This window comes from Onychomys torridus, chromosome 14 (genome assembly GCF_903995425.1).
Source record: "Onychomys torridus chromosome 14, mOncTor1.1, whole genome shotgun sequence".
Taxonomy (NCBI): domain Eukaryota; kingdom Metazoa; phylum Chordata; class Mammalia; order Rodentia; family Cricetidae; genus Onychomys; species Onychomys torridus.
Genome location: NC_050456.1, coordinates 81,218,643 through 81,246,199, shown reverse-complemented (window position 1 = coordinate 81,246,199; position 27,557 = coordinate 81,218,643). Strand labels below are relative to the sequence as shown.

At 41.7% G+C, this 27,557-nt stretch overlaps 1 protein-coding gene across 5 annotated transcripts in view; it reads left to right on the top strand.

Annotated features, from left to right (window-relative positions):
* Positions 1-1,232: 1,232 nt before the first annotated feature.
* Dync2i1 (dynein 2 intermediate chain 1) overlaps positions 1,233-27,557 on the top strand; it is a 67,066-nt gene continuing 40,741 nt past the window's right edge. For 4 of the 5 annotated variants that reach the window (XM_036205919.1, XM_036205918.1, XM_036205916.1 and 1 more), the window contains exons 1-9: positions 1,233-1,384; positions 5,558-5,611; positions 6,540-6,978; positions 8,134-8,225; positions 10,781-11,089; positions 12,463-12,540; positions 13,238-13,454; positions 19,244-19,388; positions 27,380-27,509. In XM_036205919.1, the coding sequence (XP_036061812.1) occupies positions 1,370-1,384; positions 5,558-5,611; positions 6,540-6,978; positions 8,134-8,225; positions 10,781-11,089; positions 12,463-12,540; positions 13,238-13,454; positions 19,244-19,388; positions 27,380-27,509 (1,479 nt within the window). In that variant the 5' untranslated portion in view covers positions 1,233-1,369. The remainder of the gene's footprint in view (positions 1,385-5,557; positions 5,612-6,539; positions 6,979-8,133; positions 8,226-10,780; positions 11,090-12,462; positions 12,541-13,237; positions 13,455-19,243; positions 19,389-27,379; positions 27,510-27,557) is intronic. The other variant, XM_036205920.1, reaches the window with a different exon arrangement.

Below are 27,557 nucleotides of genomic sequence, written 5' to 3'. Positions count from 1 at the left end.
GTTGGTTTTCATTGTGAAACAAAAAGATTTTGTTTGGCTGGCTCAGTGAGTAAGAACAGTGGCTGCTCTTCCAGAGGTCATGAGTTCAATTCCCAGCAACCACATGATGGCTCACAGATATCTATAATGGGATCTGTTGCCCTCTTCTGTCTGATGCCCTCTTCTGTCATGCAGGCATACATACAAATAGAACACTCATATACATGAAATACATAAATAAAATAATTTTGTTTGTATCTATCATAACATGAAATTATAAACTAGCATATAGCCTAACTAGGGACATGGAAATTAAAAATTAAAATCATACAAAAGAGGACACAGGATAGTAACAAGCTATGAACTTTAAATTAAATTTACAGTGGAAGTAGTGCTGGATCAACACAAGAATGTTTAGGAACTAGCTGTGAATGGACAGAGTGAAGGCATCCATCTCCCAGACAAGCAACTTACATAAAAGCCATGCATCTGGACAGAGTGTGGAGATTAAGGCAGCAACAGTGAGGCTTGTGCTGTAGAGCAGATAGGGGCACTCCTCACTTGGCCTTCCCTTCCATAGCTTGGCTTCTATTCTTTTTCCACAAACCCATCCTGACATACAATACAGCACCCTTTCTCCCATTTGAATGCACTGTTTTATAGCTTCACGTTTAAAAGTTTTGTGTCATGACATTCAATACCCTTTACAGATTGCACACACCTCCCTTTCCATCTCTAACCACCTCCACAGTCACACAACACAGACCCTTTACTGTAGGTTTGCTCTGCTCCTTACAGGAGCTACTAATCACAGTTTGGGGTACTGGGGATGTGGCTAGTCTTAATTTGAGATATGCTGCAAGTATGGGAAGACTGTACAAAATTTTAAGACAATTTAATATTTCAATATACTCCATGATAAGGTGATAACAATTTGTGTCTGTCTCTTTGGTAAAATATATTCATAAATTTGAATTAATCTTTTCAACTCTAAAATTGTAGCTACTGGGGCTGGTGACATGGCTCAGTAGATAAAGCACTTGCCATACAAACATGAGGACCAGGGTTCAGATCCCCAACACCCAAACAAAAGCTAGGTGAGGCAGCCTGCTTTTAATCTCAGAACTCAGGAAATCAGAGATCTATTAGTTTACCGCTGTCCCGCCTGTTTGCGAGAAGGTTTGCGCAGGCGTACTGGGAACGGCCGCGGGGCATGCTGGGCCTGCGACCTCGGCCGGTTGCTAGGAGGCGGGGACGCCTGCCTGCTAGGGAGCCGCGTCGCTGTAGGCCCTAGCTGGCCAGTGGAGTTGAGCTACCGCGGGTTTGTCTTCCCTGGGTGCCCCGCGCTTGCTGGGCCGAAGACACGCGGCTGCTCCGGCCACGAGGAGCCATGGAGCCTGGGAAGGTCGGTGTGCCGCGGGCTCCGGCCCGCGCCGGTGTTCCCCCACTCTTCTGCAGCACTGGGTAGACCTGGTTTCTTCCTTGGCCTGAACTGAGGAGAGAGCTGGAGGCGGAGTTTGGGTCCAGGTCTTAGCTTTGCAGACGCTTCTCCCTTGTTTGCTCCAGGTGCGGTTTATGGAGGAGTTTCTGAACTCATCCAGAGGCATGGCTGAGAATCAACTTAAGGAAGGCAAAAGACTCCTGGGCTTGAGGCACCCTTTATGGGGACTGGTCATCTTTATAGATAGTTTAAAACAGAACAAAACAAGCTGAAAGGTGCAATATTTGAGTCTACAGTAGATACGGTTGTTGATTTTTAACTTTTGTAGGTCATTTGTATTAAGAAATCCTTGTCTTTAGGTTTTCTGGTTTGGTGGAATACAGATTTTTAAAGTATATACGTATGATCCTATTAATTACTTATGATAAATCTTATGGATTCCCTTTCATGTCTGCTTTAATGAGTTTGGATCTTCTCTTTCCATGTTTTGACTTGCTGGAAAAAAGTTTGTCCATTTTTTTTTTTTTTTTTTTTTTTTTGTAAATCAAAGAACCAGCTCTAAGTTTTATTGATTCTTTATATTGTTTTTTGTTGTTACTGTTTCATGGATTCCAGTCCTGAGTTTGGTTATTTCTTGTCATCTGCTCTTTTGGGGGTATTATTTTTTCTTGTTTTCCTAGAGCCGTCAGGTCTACCATGAAGTTACCAATATAAGAGCGCTGCAGTTTTTTGATGGAAGAAGCACTTGGTGCTATGAACTTGCCTCTGAGAACTATGTTCATTGCGTCCCTTAGGTTTGGGTGTGTTGTATTTTCATTTGCATTCAATTCTAAAAAGTTTTCAATTTCCTTTTGACTGAATTTTCATTCAGGAGTGAGCTATGCAGTGTCCATGAAGTTTGTGTGCTTTCTGTTAATCCTGTTGTCGATGTCCAGCTTTAATCCATGGTGGTCAGGCAGGATGCAGGGTGTTATTTCAGTTTTCTTGTATGTGTTGAGACTTGCTTTGTGTTCTAATATGTGGTCAGTTTTGGAGAAAGTTCCATGAGCTGCTAAGAAGAAAGTATATTCTTTAGTGTTTGGGTGGGCTGTTCTATTTATGTCTGTTATGTCCATTGACTTGTGACTGTTGTTTAACTCCAGCACATCTCTGTTTAGTTTGTGTCTGGAGGAGCTGTCTGTTGATGGGAGTGGAGTATTGAGGTCACCCACTATTACTGTGTGAAGGACAATATGTGATTTTAGCCGTGATAGTGTTTCTTTTATGAATTTGGGTGCCCTTGTGTTTGGTGCATAAATGTTTAGAATTCTAATATCCTCTTGGAGTTTTCCTTTGATGAGTATGCGGTCTCTCCTTCCCCATCTCTTCTGAAATTTTGAAGTCTGTTTTGTCACATATTAAAGTGGCTACACCAGCTTGTTTCTTGGGTTCATTTGCTTGGAATACCCTTTTCCATCCTTTTACTCTAAGGTGATACCTGTCCTTCAGGGTGAGGTATATTTCTTGGATGCAGCAGAAATATGTACCCTGTTTTCTAGTCCAGTCTGCTAGTCTGTGTCTTTTTATTGGGGGATTGAGACTATTGATCTGGGGAGTTATTAGTGAACAGTGTTTATTCCTGTTATTTCTGTGTTGTTGTCGTGGGGTGTCCGCCTACCCCCACTTTTTGATTTACTGTACTGGGATTGTTTAATTATTGTGTTGTCTTGTGTGTACTCCAGCAATTCTCAACCTGTGAGTTGCAACCTCTTTGGGGGTTGCACATCAGATATCCTGTATGTCAGATATTTACATCATAATTCATAACAGTAGAAAAATTACAGTTATGAAGTAGCAACTAAATAATTTCATGGCTGGGGGTCACCACAACATGAGGTATTAAAGGGTTGCAGTGTTAGGAAGGTTGGGGACCTCTGGTGTCATCAAACCTTCTCTTCAGTTTCTAGTTTTCCTTTAGTGCCTTCTGGAGAGCTGGGTTGGTGGACAGCTAATTGTTTTGCATCATGACATGTTTTTCTTTCTCAATGGATTGTGATTGATAGTTTTGATGAGTAGAGTAGTTTGGGCTAACATCTGTGGTCTCTCAGAGCCTGCCTCGGTCCTTCCTGTCTTTTAAAATCTCCATTGGGCTGGGTGGTGGTGGTGCACGCCTTTAATCCCAGCACTTGGGAGGCAGAGGCAGGCGGATCTCTGTGAGTTTGAGGCCAGCCTGGGCTACCAAGTGAGTTCCAGGAAAAGGCGCTTTCAAAGCTACACAGAGAAACCCTGTCTCAAAAAAAAAAAAAAAAAAAAAAAGAAAGTCAGGTGTTACTCCCATGGGCCCGTCTTTATATGTGACTTGGTCTTTTTCCCTGGTCACATTTAATATTCGTTCTTTGTTCTGTACATTTAGTGTTTTGATTATTATGTGTTATGGGCAGTTTCCTTTTTTGGGAAGATCTAAGGGGACAGTGGTTCTTCACCAAGAGGCTGAAGCCCTAGGGAATGGAGGTAAGTTGTGAAGAGGGCTCTATCAGGCTTTTAAACATTAGTTCTGAGAATAAGGGCTTAGTTCCTTATACTTTTGTTTTGTTTTGCTTGAGACAAGGTTTTTCTATGTAGCCTTGGCTGACCTGGAACTTGCTCTTTAGACCAGGCTGGCCTCAACTCAGAGATCCTCTTGCCTCTGCCTCCCTAGTACTGGGATTAAAGGCTTGTGCCACCATGCCTGGCAGTTCCTCCCACTTTTGAGGCAAATTCTTTACCAGTTGAACCACTTCTCTAGTCCCCATTACTTTTCTTGACAGGTTTATGTGATTCAAATAGTGTCTTTGACTCAGCATAGCACGTTAAATGACAAATGAAAATTTTGTCTATCTGTTCTTACCTACTGTTTTCTATTTTTGTAGACACACACACACACAAAATTACCTTAAATGTAATTGTTAGAACATCAGTGATCTTTTTTTATTTGGCTCCTAAATTCTGTGGATTTGGAACTGGAGAACACACACAACTCTGATGGCTTAATTCTGCTCCTCTAACGTCTGGGGTCTCAAATAGGCAAATGCAGGTTTGGGGCTTGTACATGGTGACTCATTGGATGGATCCTCTCACATTCTGGCCTCTGAGCTGATGCTGTGGGGCCTCTGCTATGCCTAAATTGGAATATCTACATGTGGCCTTTCTTCTATAATGCCACTTTCCTTCTTTACAGCTGAGCTCCTATACTAGGTAGCCCAAGGAAGGCCAAGTGGGAGCCACATTCCTTGGTAGTCACACCCCATCCTTCTGGCCTATGATGGGCCAACCACAGTAGAAGGAGCAGAAATCCCTGACTCAGCCCTGTGCTCAGTATTTGGGATGAGTTTATTGTGGCCTATCAGAAAAATGTTTTCTGGCATTTTTTTTAAATTAAGAAATTATATGTATGGATGTTTTGCCTGCCTGTATGTCCATAAACTTGCCTGTTTTCTGAGGAGGCCAGAAGATGGAGTGAGATCACCTGGAACTGGAGTTACAGACAGTTGTGAGCTGCTGTGTGGGTGCTGGGGCTTGAGCACAGGTTCTCTAGAAAGCAGCCAGTGCTCTTAACTGCTGAGCCATCTTCCTAGTCCATGTCTGACATGTGTTCACAAAGTGCTTTCTAGATCTGATCTCTAACTGCCATCTTAATGTTTCCTCTTTTATTTGATACGATTTAGTATTTTTTGAAGCAGCTAAATGAATGTGTCCTGTAATAATTATGGATCACTTTAGACTAGTGAATAATTTAAACAAATCTATATTTGTATCTTTGTTGTTTTCTTTTGAGACAGAGTATCCTTATGTATCTGAGACTGGTCTCAAACTCTCCATCCTCCTGCCTTGGCCATGTAGGTTCTGCGGTTCCAGGTGTGGCCCCATTCTTGGCTTCTATTGGATCATCTTTCATTTCAGTAGGAGAGCAAGTATTTTCTAGTTAATTATTTTTGATACAAATAGCATAATGAAAACTAAAAAATTGTTATTTTATTTTATTTTCACCTAGAATCTCCTTATATAGCCTAAGATGGATTGGAACTTAGACTCTTCCTGCCTCAGCTTCCTGAGTGCTAGGATGTGGCTATGTGCACCATGCCTGACTTGATAATTCCAACTTTGTGCTTTGCTTTTTAGAGAAGAACCAAAGATGATACTTGGAAAGCAGATGACCTCAGAAGACACCTTAAGGTAATATATTTTAAAGACTCATTTGGGATTCACATGGAACTTTCATGGGTTTCTAGACAGTGTGATCAGGCTTACAACCTTGTATATCTTTGGTTACAAGGAGTTCATTTCAGAGGCCTTTTTGACTCAGAGATGAAGCCAGGTGTTTAATACTTCTGGAACTATTATAGGTTATGGTCTTGCTAAAGTGTTCTGTTTGTTAGCCCAGTTTGTTAGCCCCACCAGCTTGAGTTTTGTGATTGAGATTTAGACCTTCTGAAAGTTTTATAATAAAGGCTTAATTAACTAATTAATTAATTTTAAAAAGGTCTCACTCTGTAGTCCAGGCTGGCTTTGAATAGAAGTGGCTGTGATCTTCCTGTCCCATTCTCCTGAGTGTTGGGGTTACATGTGCCGCCCATGTCTGCTTTGTTGTTATTGTTGTTGTTGACACAGGGTCTCACTTTGTAGCCCTGCTTGGCCAGGAACTTATACAAACCAGACTGGCCTCGAATTCCCAGAGATCCACTTGCTTCTGCCTCTTGAGTGCTGCGATTAAAGGCGTGTGCACCATGCCCAGCTGGCTCTATTCTTTATGTAGTAACCAAGTGGTTCTTGCCTCAACAGCTTTGAAACACAACTTAATTATCTCTTTCTACTACAGGTTGTATTTTACTGATGGCATTCATGTTTAATTTGTCAATAAACATGAACATCTCTGATACACAGTGTGACTGCTGGCTAGCATGTTGTAGAAGTGTTAAGTAGGACTCTAGGTGGTATTTTAAGAGTATTCATTCAGCTCCACCTGCCATCTTGCTGGACTCAGAAAACAGCTGCAGCAAGTGATTTTTAAGAAGTGTTTTAGATGAGTCTTTCTGTCCAGACAGTGGAAGTCAATGCACATGTACTTTCATGGTCACGGAAGAGCTTCCTTGTGTTGTTTTAGGCTGTACAATCAAGTAGTCCCAAGGAAGAAAAGAAACTCAGAGAAAAGAAGTTGCACAAGGAGTCGGAACTGGGCCTTTTGGAATACAGAGAACACAAGAGCAGGGACCCAGAGCGAGAGGCCCGACACAAGGAAAAGATTGCGGAGAGAGACCTTCACACCTCCACAGAACATCTTCGTGGGGAGAGAGACCGGGAGAGGCACAAGGAGAGGAGGAAGGAGGTGAAAGACCGTGAGAAAGACAAGCTGAGAGAGAGACATCGAGAACAAGATGCAGAGAAGCCTCATAGTCGAGGCAAAGACAGAGAGAGAGAGAGAGAGAAAGAGAGAAGAGCCAGGAAAGAAGAGCTCAGGCAGACTGTTGCCTACCATGACCTCCTGGGGCGAGAGACACGTGGCCGGCAGATGCTGGAGAGAGTGGAAAAGAAGGTCCACACAGGTGCGTCTCTGCATTAGGGGTTCACCCTAGGTGCTTGTAAGTTATCTATATTTATTTCGCTCCATTGATTTATTGACTGATTGTGTGCATGCCTTTCACATTGCTGAGACGGGGTCTCTTTCTGCACATTATGTACTTTAGGCTAGTTCTCCTCTCTCCACCTCCCATCCTGCTATAGGAATTCTGGGATTACAGCTGTGTGCAACTGCATCCAGCTTTTACATGGGTTCTGGGGTTCTTCAGACTTGATTGGCTAGTGTTTTTACTCACTAAGCCCCTTTCTTGGCCTATATTTTGTTTAAAGGTTTTCACTGTTTGAAGCATTTCCCCTTTCAGTTCATCGTTGATTTTCTGTCAGGTTTTCATGAGTGCTTATCTTTAGACCTGAAGTTGCCAGTTCCTGTTCTCTGTTCGTTACTATAACTTTTTTTTTTTTAAATTTAGTCAGCAGGGAGTCATTTTCGTAGTATTTACTAGTGTTTTTACTTTGAAACTCTTTTCTTGATCTATTATCTCAATAAATCTTAGTCTCTGTGGATAAGCAAAAATAAAGTACTTTAATAAAAGTATTCCACCAAAATGTTAGTTTTATTGCAGTGTTGGGAATTTGGGGATCAAACCAAGGGCTGTTGTATGTGGTAGGCAAGGACTGTACCACTGAGCTAAAGCCCTGTCCATTGGATTTTCTTAATTGTAAGCTAATGTTGCTTCTCAGTGATAGCTGGTTTTTCTGTTTTGGGTAGTCCTCTGGACATTAGCAATACCTGAGCGATTTGTGAGCCTCACCCATGGCTTTGCCTGCAGGTGGTGCGGAGCTCTGTTTCCCCCCTTGCAGTGCCTAATACTTCAGCTTCCTTCCCTGTGCTGTTTGTGAGGCTCCTCCCCACTTCCAGGGGAACCAGCTCCTCTCAGTAACAAATCAGGGGAGGAGAGGAATTGTGTCTGTTCCTAGCCTGCCATATTCAGCTTCTACTTTACATTTAGATATTAGCACTTGTTACTCTTGAGTTTGAGAACATGTCTTAGTTGAAGAATGTTAAAATGCAAACTAATGAACATATGTACAATCGTGAAGTGTACAGCAGCATTATCAGGTGGCCTTTTTGATAAGGTAAAGTTTGGGAATATTAAAAATACGCTGTTGTATTTTTTTAGCAAGTAAAGTACGAACTGAGGAGAGAGAAAAGAGAGATGAAGATTCTGAACGAGGAGATGAAGACAGAGAAAGAAGATACCGAGAAAGAAAGGTACACAGGGCGGAGTCCGAGCGCAGGCTTTCCATCAGGCCAACGTTTCCATTGGGAACGTTGTGGTAATCCGATTAAGAAGGGAATGAAACTTCTGTCACTTTCTTTTTTAGAATACATTTCAACTTCTAATTGACATGTAATAATTGTACATATCTATAGGGGACATGTGACATTTCAATATGTACATATAGTGCTTAATCTACATAATAGGGTGATTGGCATGTCTGTCACCTAAGATATGTTGTCCTGGTTAGGGTGACTGTTGCTGTGATGAAACACCACGGCCAAAAGCACCGTGGGGAGGGAAGGGTTTATCTGGCTCACACTTCCACATGTAGTCCGTCTCAAGGGAAGTCAGGACAGGAACTCCACAGGCCTGGAACCTGGAGGCAGGATCTTGATGCAAAGGCATTGGAGGGGTGTTGCTTACTGGCTTACTACTCATGGCTTGCTTAACCTGCTTTCTTATAGAACCCAGGACCACCAGTGCAGGGATGTCACCACCCACAATGGGCTGGGCCCTCCTCCATCAATCACTAAGAAAAAAATACCTTATAGTCAGATCTTATGGAGACATTTTCTCAATTGAGATTCCCTCTTTTCAGATGACTCCACCTTGTGTCAAGTGGATATAAAACTAGCCAGAATACCACTTTTTTTTTTTTTTAATCCTAGGCTGAAGAACATTAGAAGGGTGTAGACAAAATTCTAAACAGTCTTATTAAATAAGAAACTCAGAGCCCAATACAGAGTTAATAGCCAAAGAGATCAGAGCAAGAGCAAGAGTAGCTTTAGCTTACCACCAGCAGAAGCTTCCCCCAAGAGAGACCTTCTAATGTCTGACTTGTGTTTTTATTGCCTTTCTGTTCTGCCTTCTCATTGGCTCTGAATCCAACCATATGACTTCCTCATCACTGCCTGTCTATACAGACCTCCAGGTCTCTATGGTTGGTCTGAGGTTCCTGTCACCACGCTTGTCCTTGACCACACACAGGCTCTGCCATGTGACCAGATTAAGGGTGTGTGCTACCACCGCCTGATTCTGCTTAAGGCTATTTGACCTCTGATCTCCAGGCAACTTTATTTATTAACATACAAATAAAATCACATTCCTCATGTGCCCTGTGTGGGTGTTTTCTTGTGGAAGTTAACCACACTACTTGTGTAACACTTTCTAGTGGCAAGTCCTGGGTATACTTTAAGAGCTTAACTCTTTGCTGTGCACTTAAGATGCTACTTTTTAAAAAAAATTGATTTGAGGAGTCTTATAAGTAACTGCAAATTATGACATAGACAAGTCTGTCCTTTGGCAGACAGAGTGCTTCACAAACTGTTTTCCTACTCCACAGTGATGTAAATAGTTGTCTGGATTTTGTTATGGGGTCCTTTAGACTTAGCTTTTTAATTGCCATAGTTTATTTTGACAAGTGATCTCAGGTACTGACCTGCCTTTAAGGCTGAGGAACTCAGTCAGAGCAGCCTAATTTCTCTAGAAATACTGTCCTAGTACAGATAAACAGGGTGACTAGAGCTGAGGAGAACTGAAGAAGGAGCTTACAGAGACTCTTGAGTGTCCCGTGGTTGGTGAAAGGAACATAGAGAACCAAGGCGTGATGTAGGAGTGAGTGAGCGTAGTGACCCTTGGCTGGGCTGGATGAGTCAGGCTTGCTCAGGGTCTGCCTTGAAGGCTCAGAGATGGAATCGGAGTTAGGATACCGTCGTAATAACTGCCATCAGGAGTGACTCGCTGAACTTTGGTGGTGGTGGTGGGATAAAGACATGACTAAATGATAGCTCCTTGTCTGGATGGGAATGAGGGACAGTTAGGGGAAGGTGGCATACCGTGTCAGCGCATGGAGACAGCAGCAGCATGCTGCGGGTGTTCTCCACAGGGACTGCCTTTCTACAGAAGTCATGGAGACTTTGCAGCAGGGACTACAGGACTGTGGAGCTAAAGGTGAAGGACAAATTAAGAATGTGGTGCAGCAAGAAAGAAGGCAGATTCTGTTTGCTTTGCTGTGTGTCTGCATTAGTTTTCTTGCTATAGTAGTATATTCAAGGAAATCAATATATAAAAAAGAAAGGTTCATAGTATTGGAACCCATGACTATTGTGGGGTGGTGCCACGGCATGGTGGGGCAAAGCTACTCACATCCCGAGTCAGGGAACAGAGAGCAGGAGGGAGGAATAGGAAGAGATGAGGCCCAAAGCCCCTCAGCCTTTCATGTGGCTACACCTCCTGCAGGTCCACGGTACCTCCCAGCAGTGATACCCTGGAGACCAAGCCTTAACACGGGGGCACCCAGACCATCATCCTGGGGAGTTTTGATGTTCTGAATGTCAGAGAAGGCTTCTAGGCTTAGGTGATGTTGCTTTGTAGTGCTTGTTGTTGGTGTCAATGAGGATTGCTTTCCTTCCAGGACAGTGGATTGAGGATTTTAGGGATACAGAACAGTGCTATCCATGTGATTTTTTCTTTTCTTCTTTCACCATAATGTACATAGTGCTTGTGATCCCTTTTGCTCATGGTGATTTCACTGTTGGTTTCCAAGTTGCAGTATGGAGACAGCAAAGAGAATCCTCTCAACTACTGGCTGTACAAAGAGGAGAGTGAGAAGAAGCACAGGAAGGCAAAAGATGCAGATCGGGAGAGGAAGCACCGAGACAGAAGCAGCACGAGGGAGAAGAGGGAGAGACACTCGAGAGAGAAGGGGAACTCGCTCTCTGACAGGGAGGCGGAGGAGCGACACCGGGAGAAGCGGCACAAGGAAGGCCTTCATCATGACGAGGAGAGGCGCCGAAGTCACTCAGACAAAAAAGAGAGATCTGCCAAGGAAGAGCACAAGAAGAGGGAAACCAAGGTACCGTCCTCCCCAGCACCCCCACCACCTTTATGGTCGTCCCGAGGGCACCGTGTAGCCAAAGTTGGGCAGTGTAGCCTGGTTGTGTTAGGCTCTGCTGTCTGATACCGTTAGGTCCGGTCACCGCAATGAAACTCGTGACAAACCAGTGAAGGGAGGGCCGGTTTACTTGTCTCGTGTTTTAAGAGATCCCGTTGTGGTGGGGACAGAACAGCCTGTGCTGCAGGCTCTTTAGGCTCCCAGAGTATGCGACGCTGCCACCCACGTCTAAGTGGGCCTTTCCCTGGTTGAGCTTAACTCTCTGGACGCATCTTCTTGACACAATCAGAGGTGTGCTTTGTAAATATTGTAGGAACTTCTCTATTTAATCAAGTTGACGCAGTTAACCATCAAAATGGTTATGACACATGAAAGTGTGGCTTCAGTCAATACTTTATAAATGGAGGGAGATTACTAATCTTTTAAAAAGTATGAACTCAAAATTTTAGTTATGTGGTGAGTGTACTGCCCCCACCCCGGTCTCACTGTATTGTGCAGGCTGGTCAGGAGCTCAAGTTATCCTCCTGCCTGTCTTCTTGCTTCTTTCTTTTTAAGACAGGGTTTCTCTGTGTAGCTTTGGAGCCTGTCCTAGAACCAGCTCTGTAGACCAGGCTGGCCTTGAACTCACAGAGATCCGCCTGCCTCTGCCTCCCAAGTGCTGGGATTAAAGGTGTGTGCCACCACCGCCTGGCCTGCCTCTGTCTTCCAATCAGCATAGATTGCTGGTGTTTGCCATCACAATCAGCTGTTAATGTATGTTTAACAGAAAATTAAAAATGTATCATTAAAACTTGAAATTTAACATTAGAAAGGTAGCTATTACTTTTAAAGGAGAAAGTGATCAGGTTACTTGTTCAATTTGAATCGGAATAGGTAAACGACTTTCAAAAACGAATGGAACCGTACAGCTGCTGACTGCACAGACTCCAGTTTCCTCCCGTATACATTGACTTCATCATTCTAGTCCACGTTTTCTGGGACCCTCTCTGGCCACTTTTGTTCTCAGATACATACTTGGAACTGCTCTGTTTCTACAGGACTTAAACAATTGTCCTGTACCTGGTCACATGTATATTATATAATAGTCACTGTAGAATAAACATCCTTCAAACATCATTTGTTTATGGTGAAAACTTAAAGTCCTTTTAGTTTTTTAATGTGTATAGTATGTTCTTACAAGGATATCTCTGACCATAACTCTAAGTTGTTATGTTTATAAATACTTTTAAATCAGCAGCACCACACAAACCCTAGAAAACATGGGTTTCCAGCCTATTTTCAATAGTTAAATTTATGATTGAATTTTTTGTTTCATGTTTGACTTTTGCTTCTAGGAACCTGAAAAGGAAGACCTTGATTTAGAGGCTACTGGGACTGAGGAATATCTGGCCAATTTTGAAGATGATTTTGAAGTATGTATAAAATTTAAATTTTTCTCAGTTTAACAATGTATTCTTAAAATTAGTGCATGTGTAGTATTTTTTTTTTTTTTTTTTTCAAGACAGGGTTTCTCTGTGTAGTCCAGGCTGTTCTGGAACTCGCTCTGTAGACCAGGCTGGCCTTGAACTCAGAGTTTACCTGCCTCTGCCTCTACATTAAAGGTGTATACCATCACTGTCTGGCACATGTGTAATAATTTAGTAGGCATTATCTCTCTTGCCCATGTCTGCTAAGTTTTTATGTAGATCTGGTATTACCTGTGCAAAGCTTACTAGGTTCCCACTAGTGCTTGTCCTCATCATGTTTGATAATTAAAGAGTTTATAGTTTAACCCCATTGTAAGTGCACTGCATTCAAACATTTACGTGTGTGTGCATATCTCACTGTATGTATGCACAACCCTTTACAATCTTAGCACAAGGTTTATACATTACTAACATTTCTTAGTATACATGGTTCTATATCATTTGGTTGGTTTTCAGAAGAACAAAGGGCAGCAGTATATTGCAAATTTGCAATCCAGCAACATTAAAATCAGTGCATTGTAAAATCTCTCTTAGCCATAATAAGGGTTTTGCTTATTTTAAATTATAAATTGTGATGTTTTGTTGTATGTGAGTATTAGCTCATTTGCTTTAAGGGTGCCAAAATCCCTATTGTTGTTTATAGGATTACGAAGATGACTTTGAGGTTTGTGATGGAGATGATGACAGCAATAATGAGCATGACTCTAGAGAAAAAGCCGAAGAACTTCCTCTAGCCCAGAAAAGGGAAATACAAGAAATTCAAAAGGCAATCAGTGCAGAGAATGAAAGGGTTGGAGAGTTATCTTTGAAACTGTTTCAGAAGCAAGGTCGAATGGAGTATGAGAAGGAGTCCTGGGCAGGTATGCACAGGGACACTTAAACCGGGAAACATGTTCTGGATGCTATGAAGACATTTGCTGAAAAGTCCCACAAGGTGGGCACATGTTATACTTGGTACATCAAGTAATCCTATGCTTTGTGCCTCCCTGAGCTCCACCTATGGCACAAGTCATGTGTGTTAAGGGTGACTATGAACTGTCAGTCATTGTTGGTGAAGTTTTCCTGTTCCTACCTCTTGCTCCCAAATAACTGACTCAGAGATTTAATATAAATTATAAATGCTCAGCCAGTAGCTCGGGCTTATTACTAACTAGCTCTTACATTTTAAGTTAACCCATATTTCTCAATTACTCTCTGCCACATGACCTTTATTAGCATGGTAGTTCATCCCCTGCACCTTCTGCATCTGGCTGGCAACTTCAGACTCCACCCTTCCTCATCCCATCATTCTCAGTTTGGCTTTCCCACCTAACTTTATCCTCTTCAGCTATTGGCCAGTCAGCTTGTTTATTAAACCACTCACAGTGACACATCTTCACAGTGTACAAAGGGATTATTCCATAGCAAGTTGCTGTTCCCCATGTACAACTATGCATATTGCCCTGCACTGTTAGCCTCTTGTGCAGGCTGTAGGCATGTGTTCCTTTTGGCAGTGTCCTCCTTGAATTCTTACCAAGCAGTGGTCACATTTTATTGTCAGGAGGATTGGGCTATGTGTCAGCAGAAGAGCTCCATGGGGCAGGTGACAGGCCTGGCTAGCCCCACAGAGGCCCAAGAACATCCTACAGAACAGATGAGAGCCCCATGAAGTGGCTATTAGGCTCAGGATGGCACTCACAGCATGTCAGGAAGTGTACTGCCTACTGAACTTTTTCCTGAGGAATTTCCTTTATGAAATTTGAATTGTATTTTCTGAAAACTCTTGACATCTGGGCATGATAAGTTATGAGAATGAGAGTGAGTAATTTAAATCACTTAAAGGAAGGGTTATGACATTTAATAAAATATTTTCTTTTGAAATAGCACAAATGGGAAAATATTAGACTTATCAGACTAAATAATCTTGTAGTCTGCAATGGACAAAGCTAGTAGCAATTAGTTATTACTACAGTGTAATAATACAAATAGAAGTCTGGAAGAGTAATCAGTGATCACATCGTGTGCCTACAAACTGTTGGGCAGTATAGTGGATACTTTGTGCACTGTAAATTGAGAGCTAGAAACATGAAGGCCAGGGCTGAATGGGCTTGGCAGAAGAAAGGACCCAGCCTTTTTACTGTGTGGACTGGCTATAGCCCAGGTAGTGGTACCATGGACTCATGATGGAGAGGCAGTATACCTAGATCTATGTAATAAATCCATGAATAACCTTTTCATTTCAGACATTTCTGCTTGGCATGGTCTCTTCCGTAGCCTACTTGATAAGATTCATTGTTCACTCTCACACATCACTCCCTAGAAAATGGGAACTTTGGTTTTGGCTCTCTCAGCATCCAGCTGGTACAAGGGGACAGAATGGAGGGTGATTACAGTGACAAAGGCATGTTCTGTGCTCTAGGTGGCAACTCAGGAGAGGTTTAACAGTGCTTGTTCTTGTACTATTTGAGGGTTTCAATTTCGACTTTTAATGTCAGCCAGCTGTGTGAGCTTGAGCAGTATTCTAGTTTCCTTTCTGTGGCTGTGATAAGATCCTGAGACCATAAGCAATGGGGGTGTGTGTGTGTGATTTATTTGGTATACACTAAAGGAAGTCAAGGCAGGAACCCAAGCAGGAGCTTGAAGCAGAAAACCTGGAAGAATGTTGCTTGCTGGTTTGCTGTCTGACTTATTCACCAGCTCATGCTTAGCCAGCCCAGGACTACTGGCTTGGGGATGGTGTCATCCATAGTGGACAGAGCTCTTCTACATAGGTTAGCATAGTCAAGCCAGCCTTTACAGACATGTCCACAGACCAGCCTGATACAATTACTCAATTATGATTTTTTTTTAGGTGATTCTAGGCTGTGTCATGTTGACAGTAAATGCTAGCTAGGATAGATCGTTAACATCTCGGCTTTTCAGTTTCTGTAAGGGTAAGACCTCCTCTAGTTTGATAATTAAATAAGTTAATAACATATAATGTACAGTTTGTGGTAGCAAACTGTACCCGTTTGGCTAACCACAGCTGTCAGAGTTGTTTTAGGAGAATAATCTGCTGCCTCCTGGGGTTTATTTGGTTATAAACCTCTCATCTTACCAGTTTTTTTTTTTTTTTTTTTTTTTTTTTTGTGGCTATAGGAGACTGATAAATACTTTTTTGCAGTGCACCGAAGTCAACCATAGTGTCTAAAAGAGTTTTTACAGCTCCAAAAGGCATATCTCCATCTGTTGGTAAATGAGTGCCTAATGCTGAAGGGTCCAAAGGTGGCAGCTGTGCCCAGTGTTTGCATCTGTGACTTAAAAGCCATTTTAAAAGCTGGGACAGCTATTCTCTCAAGGTTTGGTTGTAGTTGGTATATTGATGTTCACAGCATGACCTACCTCAGTAGTGCCAAACCTTGTACTTTGGTGTGGACCAGATACATGGTCTCCTTCAGAACCACACCCTCTATTTCACTGGCCCTATGCTTTGAGGATTAGTGAGATTATGTGCACAAAAGGCCTCTGAAGGTATATAAAACCATAAGATGGGTCTGTGTCTTAAACTCTTGTTAAGTGCAAATACATATCCAAGAGGATTAAGGAGGCAGATTAATATACAATTAAAATAAACATGTTGATAGCAGAGAGCTATAGGAACCCTTAGAAGAAAGTGGTGGATTGTGGGTGATTGTTCCCATCACAAAAGATAGACTAAGGGATTGTTTTTAACAGTATGAGCCTTTTCTGTCAGCCCAATAATGTGGACATCGTGTCTTTTGAAATTTCAGTATTCTGATGTTCAGTGTTCTTACTCTTAATTTTAACATATCATTTTTGTCATCTGTGAACACACACACACACACACACACACACACACACACACACACACGCGTTCCCCCAAACAGTCTTATCACTGCAGCTATTCTAAGCGCAGTAGATACTGTATTTTCTCTTCTCCATACATCCTTATGATTGAGTTTAGTTTGTGAATTAGATATAGTGAGAGGTGAACGGTAGCAGAATAGTACAGCAGTCTGTTATAAACAAAGCCAGGTGAATGTGGGCATCTCTCAGTCAAAATATTTTATGATCCTCTACTTACCCATCTTGTGTTGATAGGAGTTGATGGAGTGATTATCTAAATTGAGATGAGTGACATAGATATACCGGGATATATCTAGACTACTACTTACCTGACAATAGTATGTCAGAAGGAGGATTGTCTTTGGGTGACTCCAGATCGTTGGGTCTTGATGACCAATGGTTGTGGATCAGGAGCCAACAGTGTCAATGGCGAGGAATCTCAGTTGTTGTGTAAACATTTTTGGAAGAACATTTTAATGGGAAGTAGATTTCCTTCTACCACATTAGAATGTTGCTGCTGAGGTTATCCTTTGGTGATCCCGAGGGTGATTTTCATGCTGGGTTTTATGTGAGTCATAGTCCACAATTTTGTGTTTTAGTATCTATGCAATTGAAAATGTTACAACAATGTTGATCAGTTTGGGTAATGTCTACCTTGCTGGTTGTATTTCATCATCATCTTTCCATGCTCTGCAGGTGGTTCACAAGTTCTTCAAGGACCTCATTTGCTGTATTCTTCGATGGCCTTCAGTATTTTCTTCTACCTTTTCGCTGAGAGCTTAAAATCCTGTTCCTCAGCTTGGCTTGTCCTGAATGATGTCTATGCCTTCACAGTGGCTGTTAGTGCCACTCCATCAGTCCTTCTAGCAGTCTCTGGTTTTAACTGATTGCAGTGTTGTATGCTGTTGCGTCAGTTTAATGATTCCCAGCACACACTGTGTCCCCATCAGGACCTATGCCGGTTACGATCATATGTAGGACAGGCATATATGTGTGGTCTTGTCAAGCACAGAGCCATCATCTCAAGGGACTGAAGCAGTGTGGTGTATTTGGTATAAAAATACAACCTTGAGGTTTTCATTTTGTTGACAGATTCTGGTGGTCAGGTGTGCTGTTATTGTTAGCAGGGCTTTAAATACCAACACTTTTCCTTCCAAGTTTTTCCCGCACTTCTGAGGTAAAGCATTGGTGGAATCATTCCATAAACAAAGTGGCTGTCACCAACACTCTTTGACTAAGTTGCCAGAACATGTGCAAGTGCCTTGCTCTCATGAATGTGAACTCCTGGCTGTGTACACTGTACCTGACTTTGTCATGTGCCTGTTCAGGCAATCCGTGCAGTGCCAGATTGACCCGTGCCTTCATGTTTTAAGCCCTGCTTCCTTCTTTTGCATGTTTTTGTTGGCCTTTGTTTCTTTGGTATTCTCCTTGTATAGCCCAGGCTTATCTTCAACTCTTAATTTTCCTGCATCAGCCTTCTGAGTGCTAGGGTTGCAGGCATATATATGTCTGCATCTTCACAGTTTTGTGAATGTAGTTTCCACCTAGCATCTTTCAGAAGAGCCTGGTTTCAGTGCAGTTGAAGATTTGCTTCAGGTGGTGTCCTTCCTCCTAACCAGCTTCTTTACCTGCAGGCGAGGGGACCCTTGCTGAGGCCTTCATAGACTAAGTACTTTCTGAAAGGTTGGTTTGTTTTTATTTTATGAGTGTCCTACATATATGCATACACATCACATATGCGCCTAGTACTTGCGGAGGTCCGAAGAGGGTATCAGATCCTCTGAAACTGGGCTTATGGACAGTTGAGAGCTGGGACCCAAACCCAGGTCCTCACCAAGAGCAGCAAGGGCTGGAGCACTGAATGATCTCTAGTCCTCAAGTGCTTTCTGATGCAACAGTTTGTCATCAGCTTGAGCACAATTTCTGTCCATGTTCTCCAACACAAGTCTAGTGCTTTGCCCCTCTTAATTAGAGGGTGGTAACATGTACTGGTGTGGAAACTTCTGCAGGTTAAGATGCTGCAGCACATGTAGCATGAATTTCTTATTCATGTTTTCAAGGATGGAGGATTTGATTTTACTATTGAACTCAGCAGCCTCAGGGTTTTTTTCTTTCCTTAAATTGAGGACATTCACCTTTTTATTTTAAGGAAGCTCTTTTGAAAATTTATTTGCTTGTGTGTATGTATGTGTGAGAGAGCATGTGTTTGTGATGGTGTTTATGGTGGGGTCAGAGGACAGCTTTCTAGAGTTGGTTCTCTTTTTCCATCTTGTGGGTTCTGAGGATCAACTCAGGTTGTCAGTTGGTAAGTGACTTTATTTGCTATGCCTATGGTTGCCCTTGAGGAAGGTCTTAGTGATTCCTTTTTGGTGAATCCATATTGCTATTCTTGTCCTTTTAGGGCATCTTTCAGGGTTCCCTGAGTGTTAGCAGTGTGATGCCAAGGGAGCTGATCTGGTAACTGTGCCTGAGTTGGGGGCAGGGAGCACCTACAGCCTGCCTATAACGAACTGAAGGACTGTTCACATTCTAGACAACGTATTGTGAGAGTTCGTCAAGCTACCCAGAACAACATGCAAGGGAATGCTTACAACTGCTGGTTTGGGAATTACTCAGTTAATAATGTTGAGACCACATTGACTGTAGGTAAATGGAGTCTTAGAAAGTGAAACCACAATTGAGAGTTTACTGTATATCTTATTTTCAGACTACGTAGGATAGAAACAGAAAACTATATTTTATACATACCTTTGTAAATATTTCTAGAACTCTTATTGGTGTGATTTTATATATGACTATTATTGTTTTACTTTTTTACTTGAAGGAACTGTTTCATTGTCACAAAACAGCCTTTTCCCCTGTGCAGATGCAAATGATTCCATTTCCAGAACCCCTGTGTGTGGAATTTTTGTGGATTTTGCAACAGCCTCACATCGCCAGAAGAGCCGGAGTCAGGCTCTCAAGCAGAAGTAGGTATACTGAGGAATTCAACACAGGTGTTTGTGTGCGTACATGTCCTGCTGTGAATGAAATCCAGGTTCTTGTGCACTCTAGGCCAATGTTCTCCCTTTGAGCTGACCTCAGCTGTAGTTTTGTGTTAGTGCATTTTAATGTCCCTTTCCTCAGCATGGTTTTGAAGCTAGAGTTTCCCATGTTTCATTGTTGACTGTGTAGGTGAATTGTCTGGATATTGAACCCAGTATTTTGTTTATTAGGCAAGCACTCTACCTCTAAGCTATATTCCTAGCCTGGTCAGTTCTTTAATTAGTATTACAATTCTCTTTGTGTTCATCTCTTATTCTGGTTACTGTGTACTGTTCTATATACTAGGTTCTTGCTATCTAATGTCTGTAGTAAATTCATGGCTTACTGTTGTGGACTCAGCCCAGGAGTCCATGGTCTGTTTTGACTCCAACAGAATCACAACTATACATTTTAGATCTGGTGGACAGAATCTTGCTAAGGCAGATAGAGCTTGGCTCATGCTGTATTACAGCTCTGTGGCACTGATCTTTTGAAATATAGGTAGAAGCCTCCATGACCTAATGATTTTTGTATTCTTGTATGCCTGTAAAACTATCACCATGTAAATGATACCAAGATCTGCCACCAGTTCAAGAATCAATTAGACCCCTTTGAAGCATGGCTTTAGTTAGCCTCTGAGTGCCTGGATGGCTGAATGTGGGGAAATATTCTCTAGGCAGTTCTGTGTGAGAACCCTAGAATACTCATCTCAAAGCACAGTCTTTCAAATGAGTTAAATAAATTTATAACATTGGTCCTGCAGTGGCTGGGTGACCATAACTTTTAATTTTGGCCTCCCACAAAGTCTGTGATAGTTGTGATCAGGGACATTGAACCATAGTGGCTACAGAGCAAGGTCTGGAGCCACAGAGAAATGTTACAAGCAGGGTGAGAGGGTTGGGGAAGAAGAAAACCTTTTTTCTCCTGCCTTTTTTCCTTAGTCGTCCACCAGGTGGGCCTTGAATGACCAGTGAATCAATAGAAAAAAGTTATGCTGCCAGTGCATGAATGGAATGTATTCTATTAGTAGGTTATAAACATGTAAAACATGTATTCATTCACAGAGATGAATATTTCCATGGGGAGTAGATGGAATGTTAAAACAATGACAGTGTCTCAGTGTCTAGTGCAAGCATAGGATAAAATCTTGGCTGTAACAACCTGACAAGACCTTTGAGGAGGCAGTTTTCTATGATGTATGAAATGCATCTACCCAGTGACAGATGCTATTGAGCAGTGTACGGTTGTCAGAGCAATATTCATTTATGAACCAGGAGTTTCACAGGATGTGGACAGGACTCCGACCTCTTTCTATGATGAACAGTTTGTATCAAAGAAACTCCTTAGCTAAAACCAACTGTGAAAGTTGGATCTAAAACAACAGTAGTATGCAAAAATTCTGAGATGGCTGCATGAACTAGTAATAGCCAGGACCACCAGGGCCCAAAGAACTAAGCTCTGCAAGACAAGTGTAGAGTGCCATTCCAGGGGCTGTATGTGTTTCTCAAGGTGGTCAAGTCAGGCAGAAAGCAAGAGTAGGAACTTTGGCATTCACTTAGGACTGGGGAGGTAGAAAATGTTTAGGACTTTGAAGTAGGAGAGCCCTTGCTAAACACTGCTGACTTTGGTTGAATGAAGCTCCTAAGCCTCCATGCTAGGAATAAAGGCAAGGCTGAAATAGATCTGACATCGTGACGCATGACACTGAGCCTCTCTGATCATCCCAATAGGACCTGTTTAGTGTGACCTACTTGGATTCTCCTTGCCAGGAAGAAATTAAAAAGAAAATATTCAAAATTCCTACAGAATTTTCCACTCAATGTCTGTTATCCAGTAAATTACTAGACACATCAGAAATTGGGATCATATGATGTAGCAGGAATCTTAAAAGGTCTTATTAATAAAAACAAACCTGGAGCCAGGTATTGGGGTGAATGCTGGAAGATCAGAGAAGCAGAACCAGCCACAGCTACCTCACCTCGCCAGTTCCTTAGCTGACCCTGTTTCCTCAGACTGGAAGTTTCTGAGTCCTCATCCAAATGAATCTCAGCTGAACTGTTGCTCAAAGTCTAAAAGCTTAACAAGGCTCTAGTTCCTCATCCTCACGCCTTAAATACCTTTCTGCTTCCTGCCATCACTTCCTGGGATTAAAGGTTCTTGTTACCACGCCTGGCTGTTTCCAGTGTGGCCTTGAACTCACAGAGATCCCGGCAGATCTCTGCCTCTGGAATGGTAGGATTAAAGGCGTGTGCCACCATTTGCTGGCCTCTGTTCTAGTGGCTGTCTGCCTCTGACCCCAGAGAAGTTTATTAGGGTCACAACATTTTGGGGAACACAGTACCTCCACAGTGTAACTAAACGAAGAGTGAAACCAGAGAGTAGTAGTAGGTCCATGGACGATCCTGAGAGTAATTAATTTGATCTGGATTTTTAAAATAAGATTGTAATAGCATGTGATTAATGTGTGTTTAAGTAAATTGACAAGCAATATATTTGATCAGAACATTGAAATTAATGAGACAATCAAACTTTGGACTCTTCTTCAAAAATACAATAATTGAAATTAAAAGTTGATTAGTTTAATAGCAAGTTATCAGAGGAGGCAGGTTAGTGGGTTGGAGAGAGGACAATGGGAAGTTTCCAACTTGAAGTGAAGCTATGGAAGGGGGCCGATAAAGAGACTACACAGTTGTGACACAGAGTGAGACTCATGTGATGCATATAATCGGACCCCAGGAAGGACAAAGAGAAGGACCAGGGTAGAAGCTGTATTTTAAGACATACTATCTGCAGACTTTCAAAACTATGAATGTAAACAAGTTAAGGCTTAAAAGGTTCAAGAAGATAAATGTAGATCATAAAGAAGAGTGAACGTAATCGCAGTAGAGAGAATTCAGTCAGGCTAATGAGCACCAGATGCCAAGGGGTTGGGGAAGCTGTAGCTTGAAAGTTGGAGCAGGCAGCTTCCGTGGGAGGTTTGCAAAGGAAAATACAGGCCACGGTGACAGACATGCTCCAAGTAAACAAGCTGAAAGTGAATAATGTCCTTTAAAAATTAAAGTAAAAGCTACACATTTTCAGACCTACAAAAACCACGAGAACTCCTTGTTCACAGACCTCTACTAAAAGAAATGGGCATTGTTTCAGGCAGAAGCAATTGATGCCAGATAAAAACATGGACTCCTAAAGAGAGGACTGAAAAAGGAAGGGTAAGTTTATGAACAAATAGAAATCAACACTGACTGAATAAAAGACTGTAGTATCTTGTGAAATTAAACATACAGAATTAACTTCTTAACAGTTTAGCCCAAGAACTGGGGAAATAAATTTATTGTAAGGTCCTGGCAAACAGAGATAAGAAACACTTAATTTAAATTTTAGTAGGGCAAGGGTACTTGTTGTAATATTTATAGTACCCATTCAAAGGTGATAAGAATAAATTATAACAAATGAATAAGCAGAATAATTAAAGCACATGATCAATCCAATGTTAGGCAAGAAAAGCAAAAACAAAAGAATAGAGAATATATGGAAATAGAAAGATGGTAAAATAACCTAAAGCATATCAATAATGATATTAAATGCTTGTGCACTTTAAAATTCAATTTTAAGACATAGATTTCACAACTGGAAAAGTAAGTATATTTTAGTGTCTTACTTAGGGTTTCTATTGCTGTGAAGAGACACCATGACTACAGCAACTCTTATAAAGGAAAACATTTAATTGGGGTGGCTCGTTTATAGTTCAGAGGTTTAGTCGATAATCATCATGGCAGGAAGCATGATAGCATACAGGCAGAGATGGTTCTGGAGAAGGAACTGATAGTTCTTACATCTTGACTCACAAGCAACAGGAAGTGGTCTGAGACACTGGTGGGGGCGGTGTGTGTGTGTGTGTGTGTGTGTGTGTGTGTGTGTGTGTGTATCTTGAGCATAGGAGATCTTGAAGCCCGCCGGTGTGTGTGTGTGTGTGTGTGTGTGTGTGTGTGTGTGTGTGTGTGTGTGTGTATCTTGAGCATAGGAGATCTTGAAGCCTTGAAGCCCGCCCCCACAGTGAGGCACGTCCTCTAATAAGATCACACCTACTCCAACATGACCACACCTCCTAGTAGTGCCACTCCCTTTGGGGACCATTTTCTTTCAAACCACCACATTTAGGAAAGAAACTTTGCATGCCAGACACAGAAAGGCTGAAAATACATGGATGGGGAAAGATGTGTCAAGCAAACACTAACTAAAACAATATGATGTCACCCATGTCAGGAAAACTTAAGAATGAGGAGGTTACTATTACTTCATAAAGGTAGAGGGTAGGCTTAGCAAAGCCTGATACTCTGCACCTATGTATCCAACAGCAGTGTTACATAGCACACACACACCAAAAATCCAGCAGAACCCAAAGGAGAAATAATGTCCACAAATACAGTAAATGATTTTTTAAAAATAATCTTTCTAGATTTATATATTTTATTTTTTATGTGTATGAGTGTATTGCTCATATATGTGTCTATGCATCACATACATGCCTGGTGCCCATAGAAGTCAGGAGAAAGTATTGGAATTATGGGCAATTGTTAACTACCACATTAGTGCTGGGAATTGAATCTGGATCCTCCGCAAGAGCAGCATTTTCATAATTGCTGAGCCATCTCTCCAGCCCACACAGTCAGATTTTTTTTTTTTTAAACACACTTGTCTTTTTGGAGATAGAAATTTAGTGCAAACAAAAATATGGTGGAGTTTTATAATATTTAAACAGACAATGGACCAAAGTGACATAGAGTATCACTGAACATAATGGAATTAAGCTCCAGATCAATAAAAAGTCAAGTAGAAAATTTCTAGAAGTTAGAAAATAAACATTGTAGTTCTTGGTGAACATAAGTAAAAGAAGACATTAGGAGACTCTTTGGTGCTGGTGGTCAGACTGAGGCCCCCTCCATACTAGATAGATGCACAGAGCCACGCCCAGGCCCACAGAGTGACACCCAGGCCCACAGAGCGACTGCTTTTTAACAGAGACAGTGAAGCCTCTGTCTGTGGGGTGCTGAACTACAGACATGCATTGGAGGGAGAATGGAAAAGGCTTGGTATCAGTGGTTCAAGCAGCCATGCCAGGAGCCTGGGAAAAGCAGCAATTAAATATAAATGCAAAGGAATAAAATGTAAGAGCAAAGATCTGTAAAACTGAAAGCATTTGAATAAACTTAGTAAAGCCAAAATTATTCTTGGAAATTTTTCTTAAAATGTATAAACTCCATGGTAGATCTTGATTAAGTATGATAAAGGAAGAAAACAAAATCAGTAAGAATGGAAAAGAGAACATTACTGCAGATCTTACTCAGATTAAATAAGATTATATGAATAACTACCAATAACAATTTAGGTGAAATGAGTAAACCTTAGAAAGACACATCACCATAGATCCAAAATGCAGTAGAAAATTTAGGCATCCCTATGTTTGTTAAAAGTATTTAATATGTAAACCACTTTCCTACAAATTAAAGTACAAAGTTGGCCTATAGTCTTCTAAATATCTGTGGAAATAACTACCATTTTCACAGATTCCAGAGAATAGGAAAATAGGCCATATTTTTAACTTCTGAATTTTTTTTTCTGAGGCTTAGCCAGACTTTGACTTAAAATTTTATGACTATGAAAGTGAAAAGGTGTGTGTGTGTGTGTGTGTGTGTGTGTGTGTGTGTGTGTGTGTGTGTGTAGTGGGGACATGATTTATTAGGGCCTTTGTCTCACTTGACTATGTATGACAAATATCTCAAAAGGCTATCCAAAGCTGAGCAATGATGGCACATTCCTTTAATCTCAGCACTCAAGAGGTAGAGAACTCTGTGAGTTCAAGGCCAGCCTGATCTACGGATTGAGTTACAGGACAGCCAAGACTACACAGAGTAACTCTGTCTCAAAAAACAGAACAAACAAACAAAAAAAACAAACCAAACCAAAAAACCCAAAAGGTATCCAAATGACGAATAAGCAGAAAGTCTCATATCAAAGCAAGTGGGTGCTCCAATTCTTAGATGAGACAACATCTGAGAGCTGGTAGACTACTGATCTAAGTCCTGGAATCCAAATGCTCAAGAGCCTGGAGTTCTGATGCTCAAAGGCAGAAGAGGATGCTGACTCCTGAATGGAAAGCAAGATTTCATACTTCCTGTGCCTTTTGTACCCCCAGAACTACCAGCCTATTGAGTTACACAAACTTACTGTGGACAGGTGCTTTTCAGTCATCCCAGCAACTCAGATGTCAATGCTTCAGATACCCTCACAGACACTTTGGGACAGCCCAGCTACCCCAGTCAAATGCTGACTCATCTGGATGTCTGTTTCAGCAAAGAGGCAGACTCATGCTTCTGAATAGCCACCTTAGTATCCCTAAATCTTGTCATCTGTCACACAATGACAACCAAAATATGTAATATTTCAGAATTAGGAATACAGGGTTGAGTAACATCAACTCATGTCATTATCACCTTCCTAGAACAGAAAACTAGTCATTTCAACAAATACAGACAGACAACAGCAGCATCCAACATTACAAAGAGTAGCACTTACTATGAAGACCCAGGAAATTAAAAAAAAAAAAAAAAGTGTTCTATTATAAATCCCAGTAAGGCTGTGTGTGAATTCATACCTTTCAGGATGCTGATTCTGAAAATTATATAGAAATACTAAGAGTCAAGAGTAGTGAAGACATTATTGAAGGAGAAAAGATTAGAGGCTTTGAACTCAGATGCCAAAGTTAATTACAAAACCCAGTGATTGTGCTGTATTCTTAGCACAAGAAATCAGTCTGATTAAGTACAGGGCGGGGAGCATCAGCCATGACACACTGTCACCGATTGTGTGTGGTTGCTGTGCAGTAGCAGAGCAAGGATGATTTTCTGTGGCTGATGCTGGAATAGCTAGATAAGTGCATGGAAACAGCAAGCTGAGCCCCGTCTTGAGCCACCCACACAGGGAAGATGTGAACAGCCGGGGAACGTGGGATGTTCTTCTGTGGCTGGGGAAAATAGCTGAAGGAATTTGGGAGACAGAATTGAAGGTAGTAAGTAGAAAGTTACATGGTGGTGTCCAGAGAATAAGATGGTGGGGAAGTGAGAGCTGCTGTGAGTGGAGAAGGACAGGTGAGGAGAGAAGTGAGAACAAGTAGCTGTTGAGATACCCTGATGCTGGGAGGACCATTCACTCATCCATAGTGTATCGGACACCAGCAGTGTGGGAGTGCTGGTGTGTGGAAGAAATAAAAGCTCTTCGTGCTCAGCTTGCTTTAGCCTGGGGGAGGGGACAGTGGATAACTAAGGGCTGAGTCCAGCGCCCATCACCATTAGGATGTCTGGGAGAAAAAAAAGAAACCAGTATAAATAGTTGGGAAAGAAGACTGAGGCAGCGGGGGGGTGGGGGACGACCAAGTGTTGGGTGTGGGGAGTCCGGTGTCTGGGCTTACTGCTGTCAGATGCTGTTTCCTGTGGGAATAGGCTGCTGTACCCTGCAGGAGGATGTAGGCTGCAATCAGAAATGTCATTGTACTAGCCAACCACACTAAATCCTGAAAAAAGTGAATTATCAGTCAGGAAACTTCTGGTATACATATATTGTAACTTTATCCACCTTCGTGTACTGCAGTGGACCAATTGCACATTTGTTCATGATATATTCACGCCATTACTTTGTGACTGTTTTTATTTAGCCCCCCCCCCCCCCCCCTTTCTGCTAGGGCTCTAATGTAGGGTCTCCTATAAGTTAGGGAAATATTTGGCCACTGAGTTACACCCTCAGCTTCTATTTAATTATTTAAAATAATTATTGAGTACTTGAGACTCACTCTTATTACTTATATGTGACCCTAAGATATGCCCTCCTGCATGTCCCTGAGTGTATCATTCAATTTAATTTCTGTTTCCAATCTGTTTTAAAGGACACGAAGTACAAAACTGCTCCGGCTTATTGATTTAGACTTTTCCTTCACCTTTTCTCTCTTGGACCTACCACCAGTCAATGAGTATGACATGTATATTAGGAACTTCGGGAAAAAAAATACCAAGCAGGTTAGTAAAGGCTGTGTTATCTAATGGAAGTATAGTATGTGTGTGTGC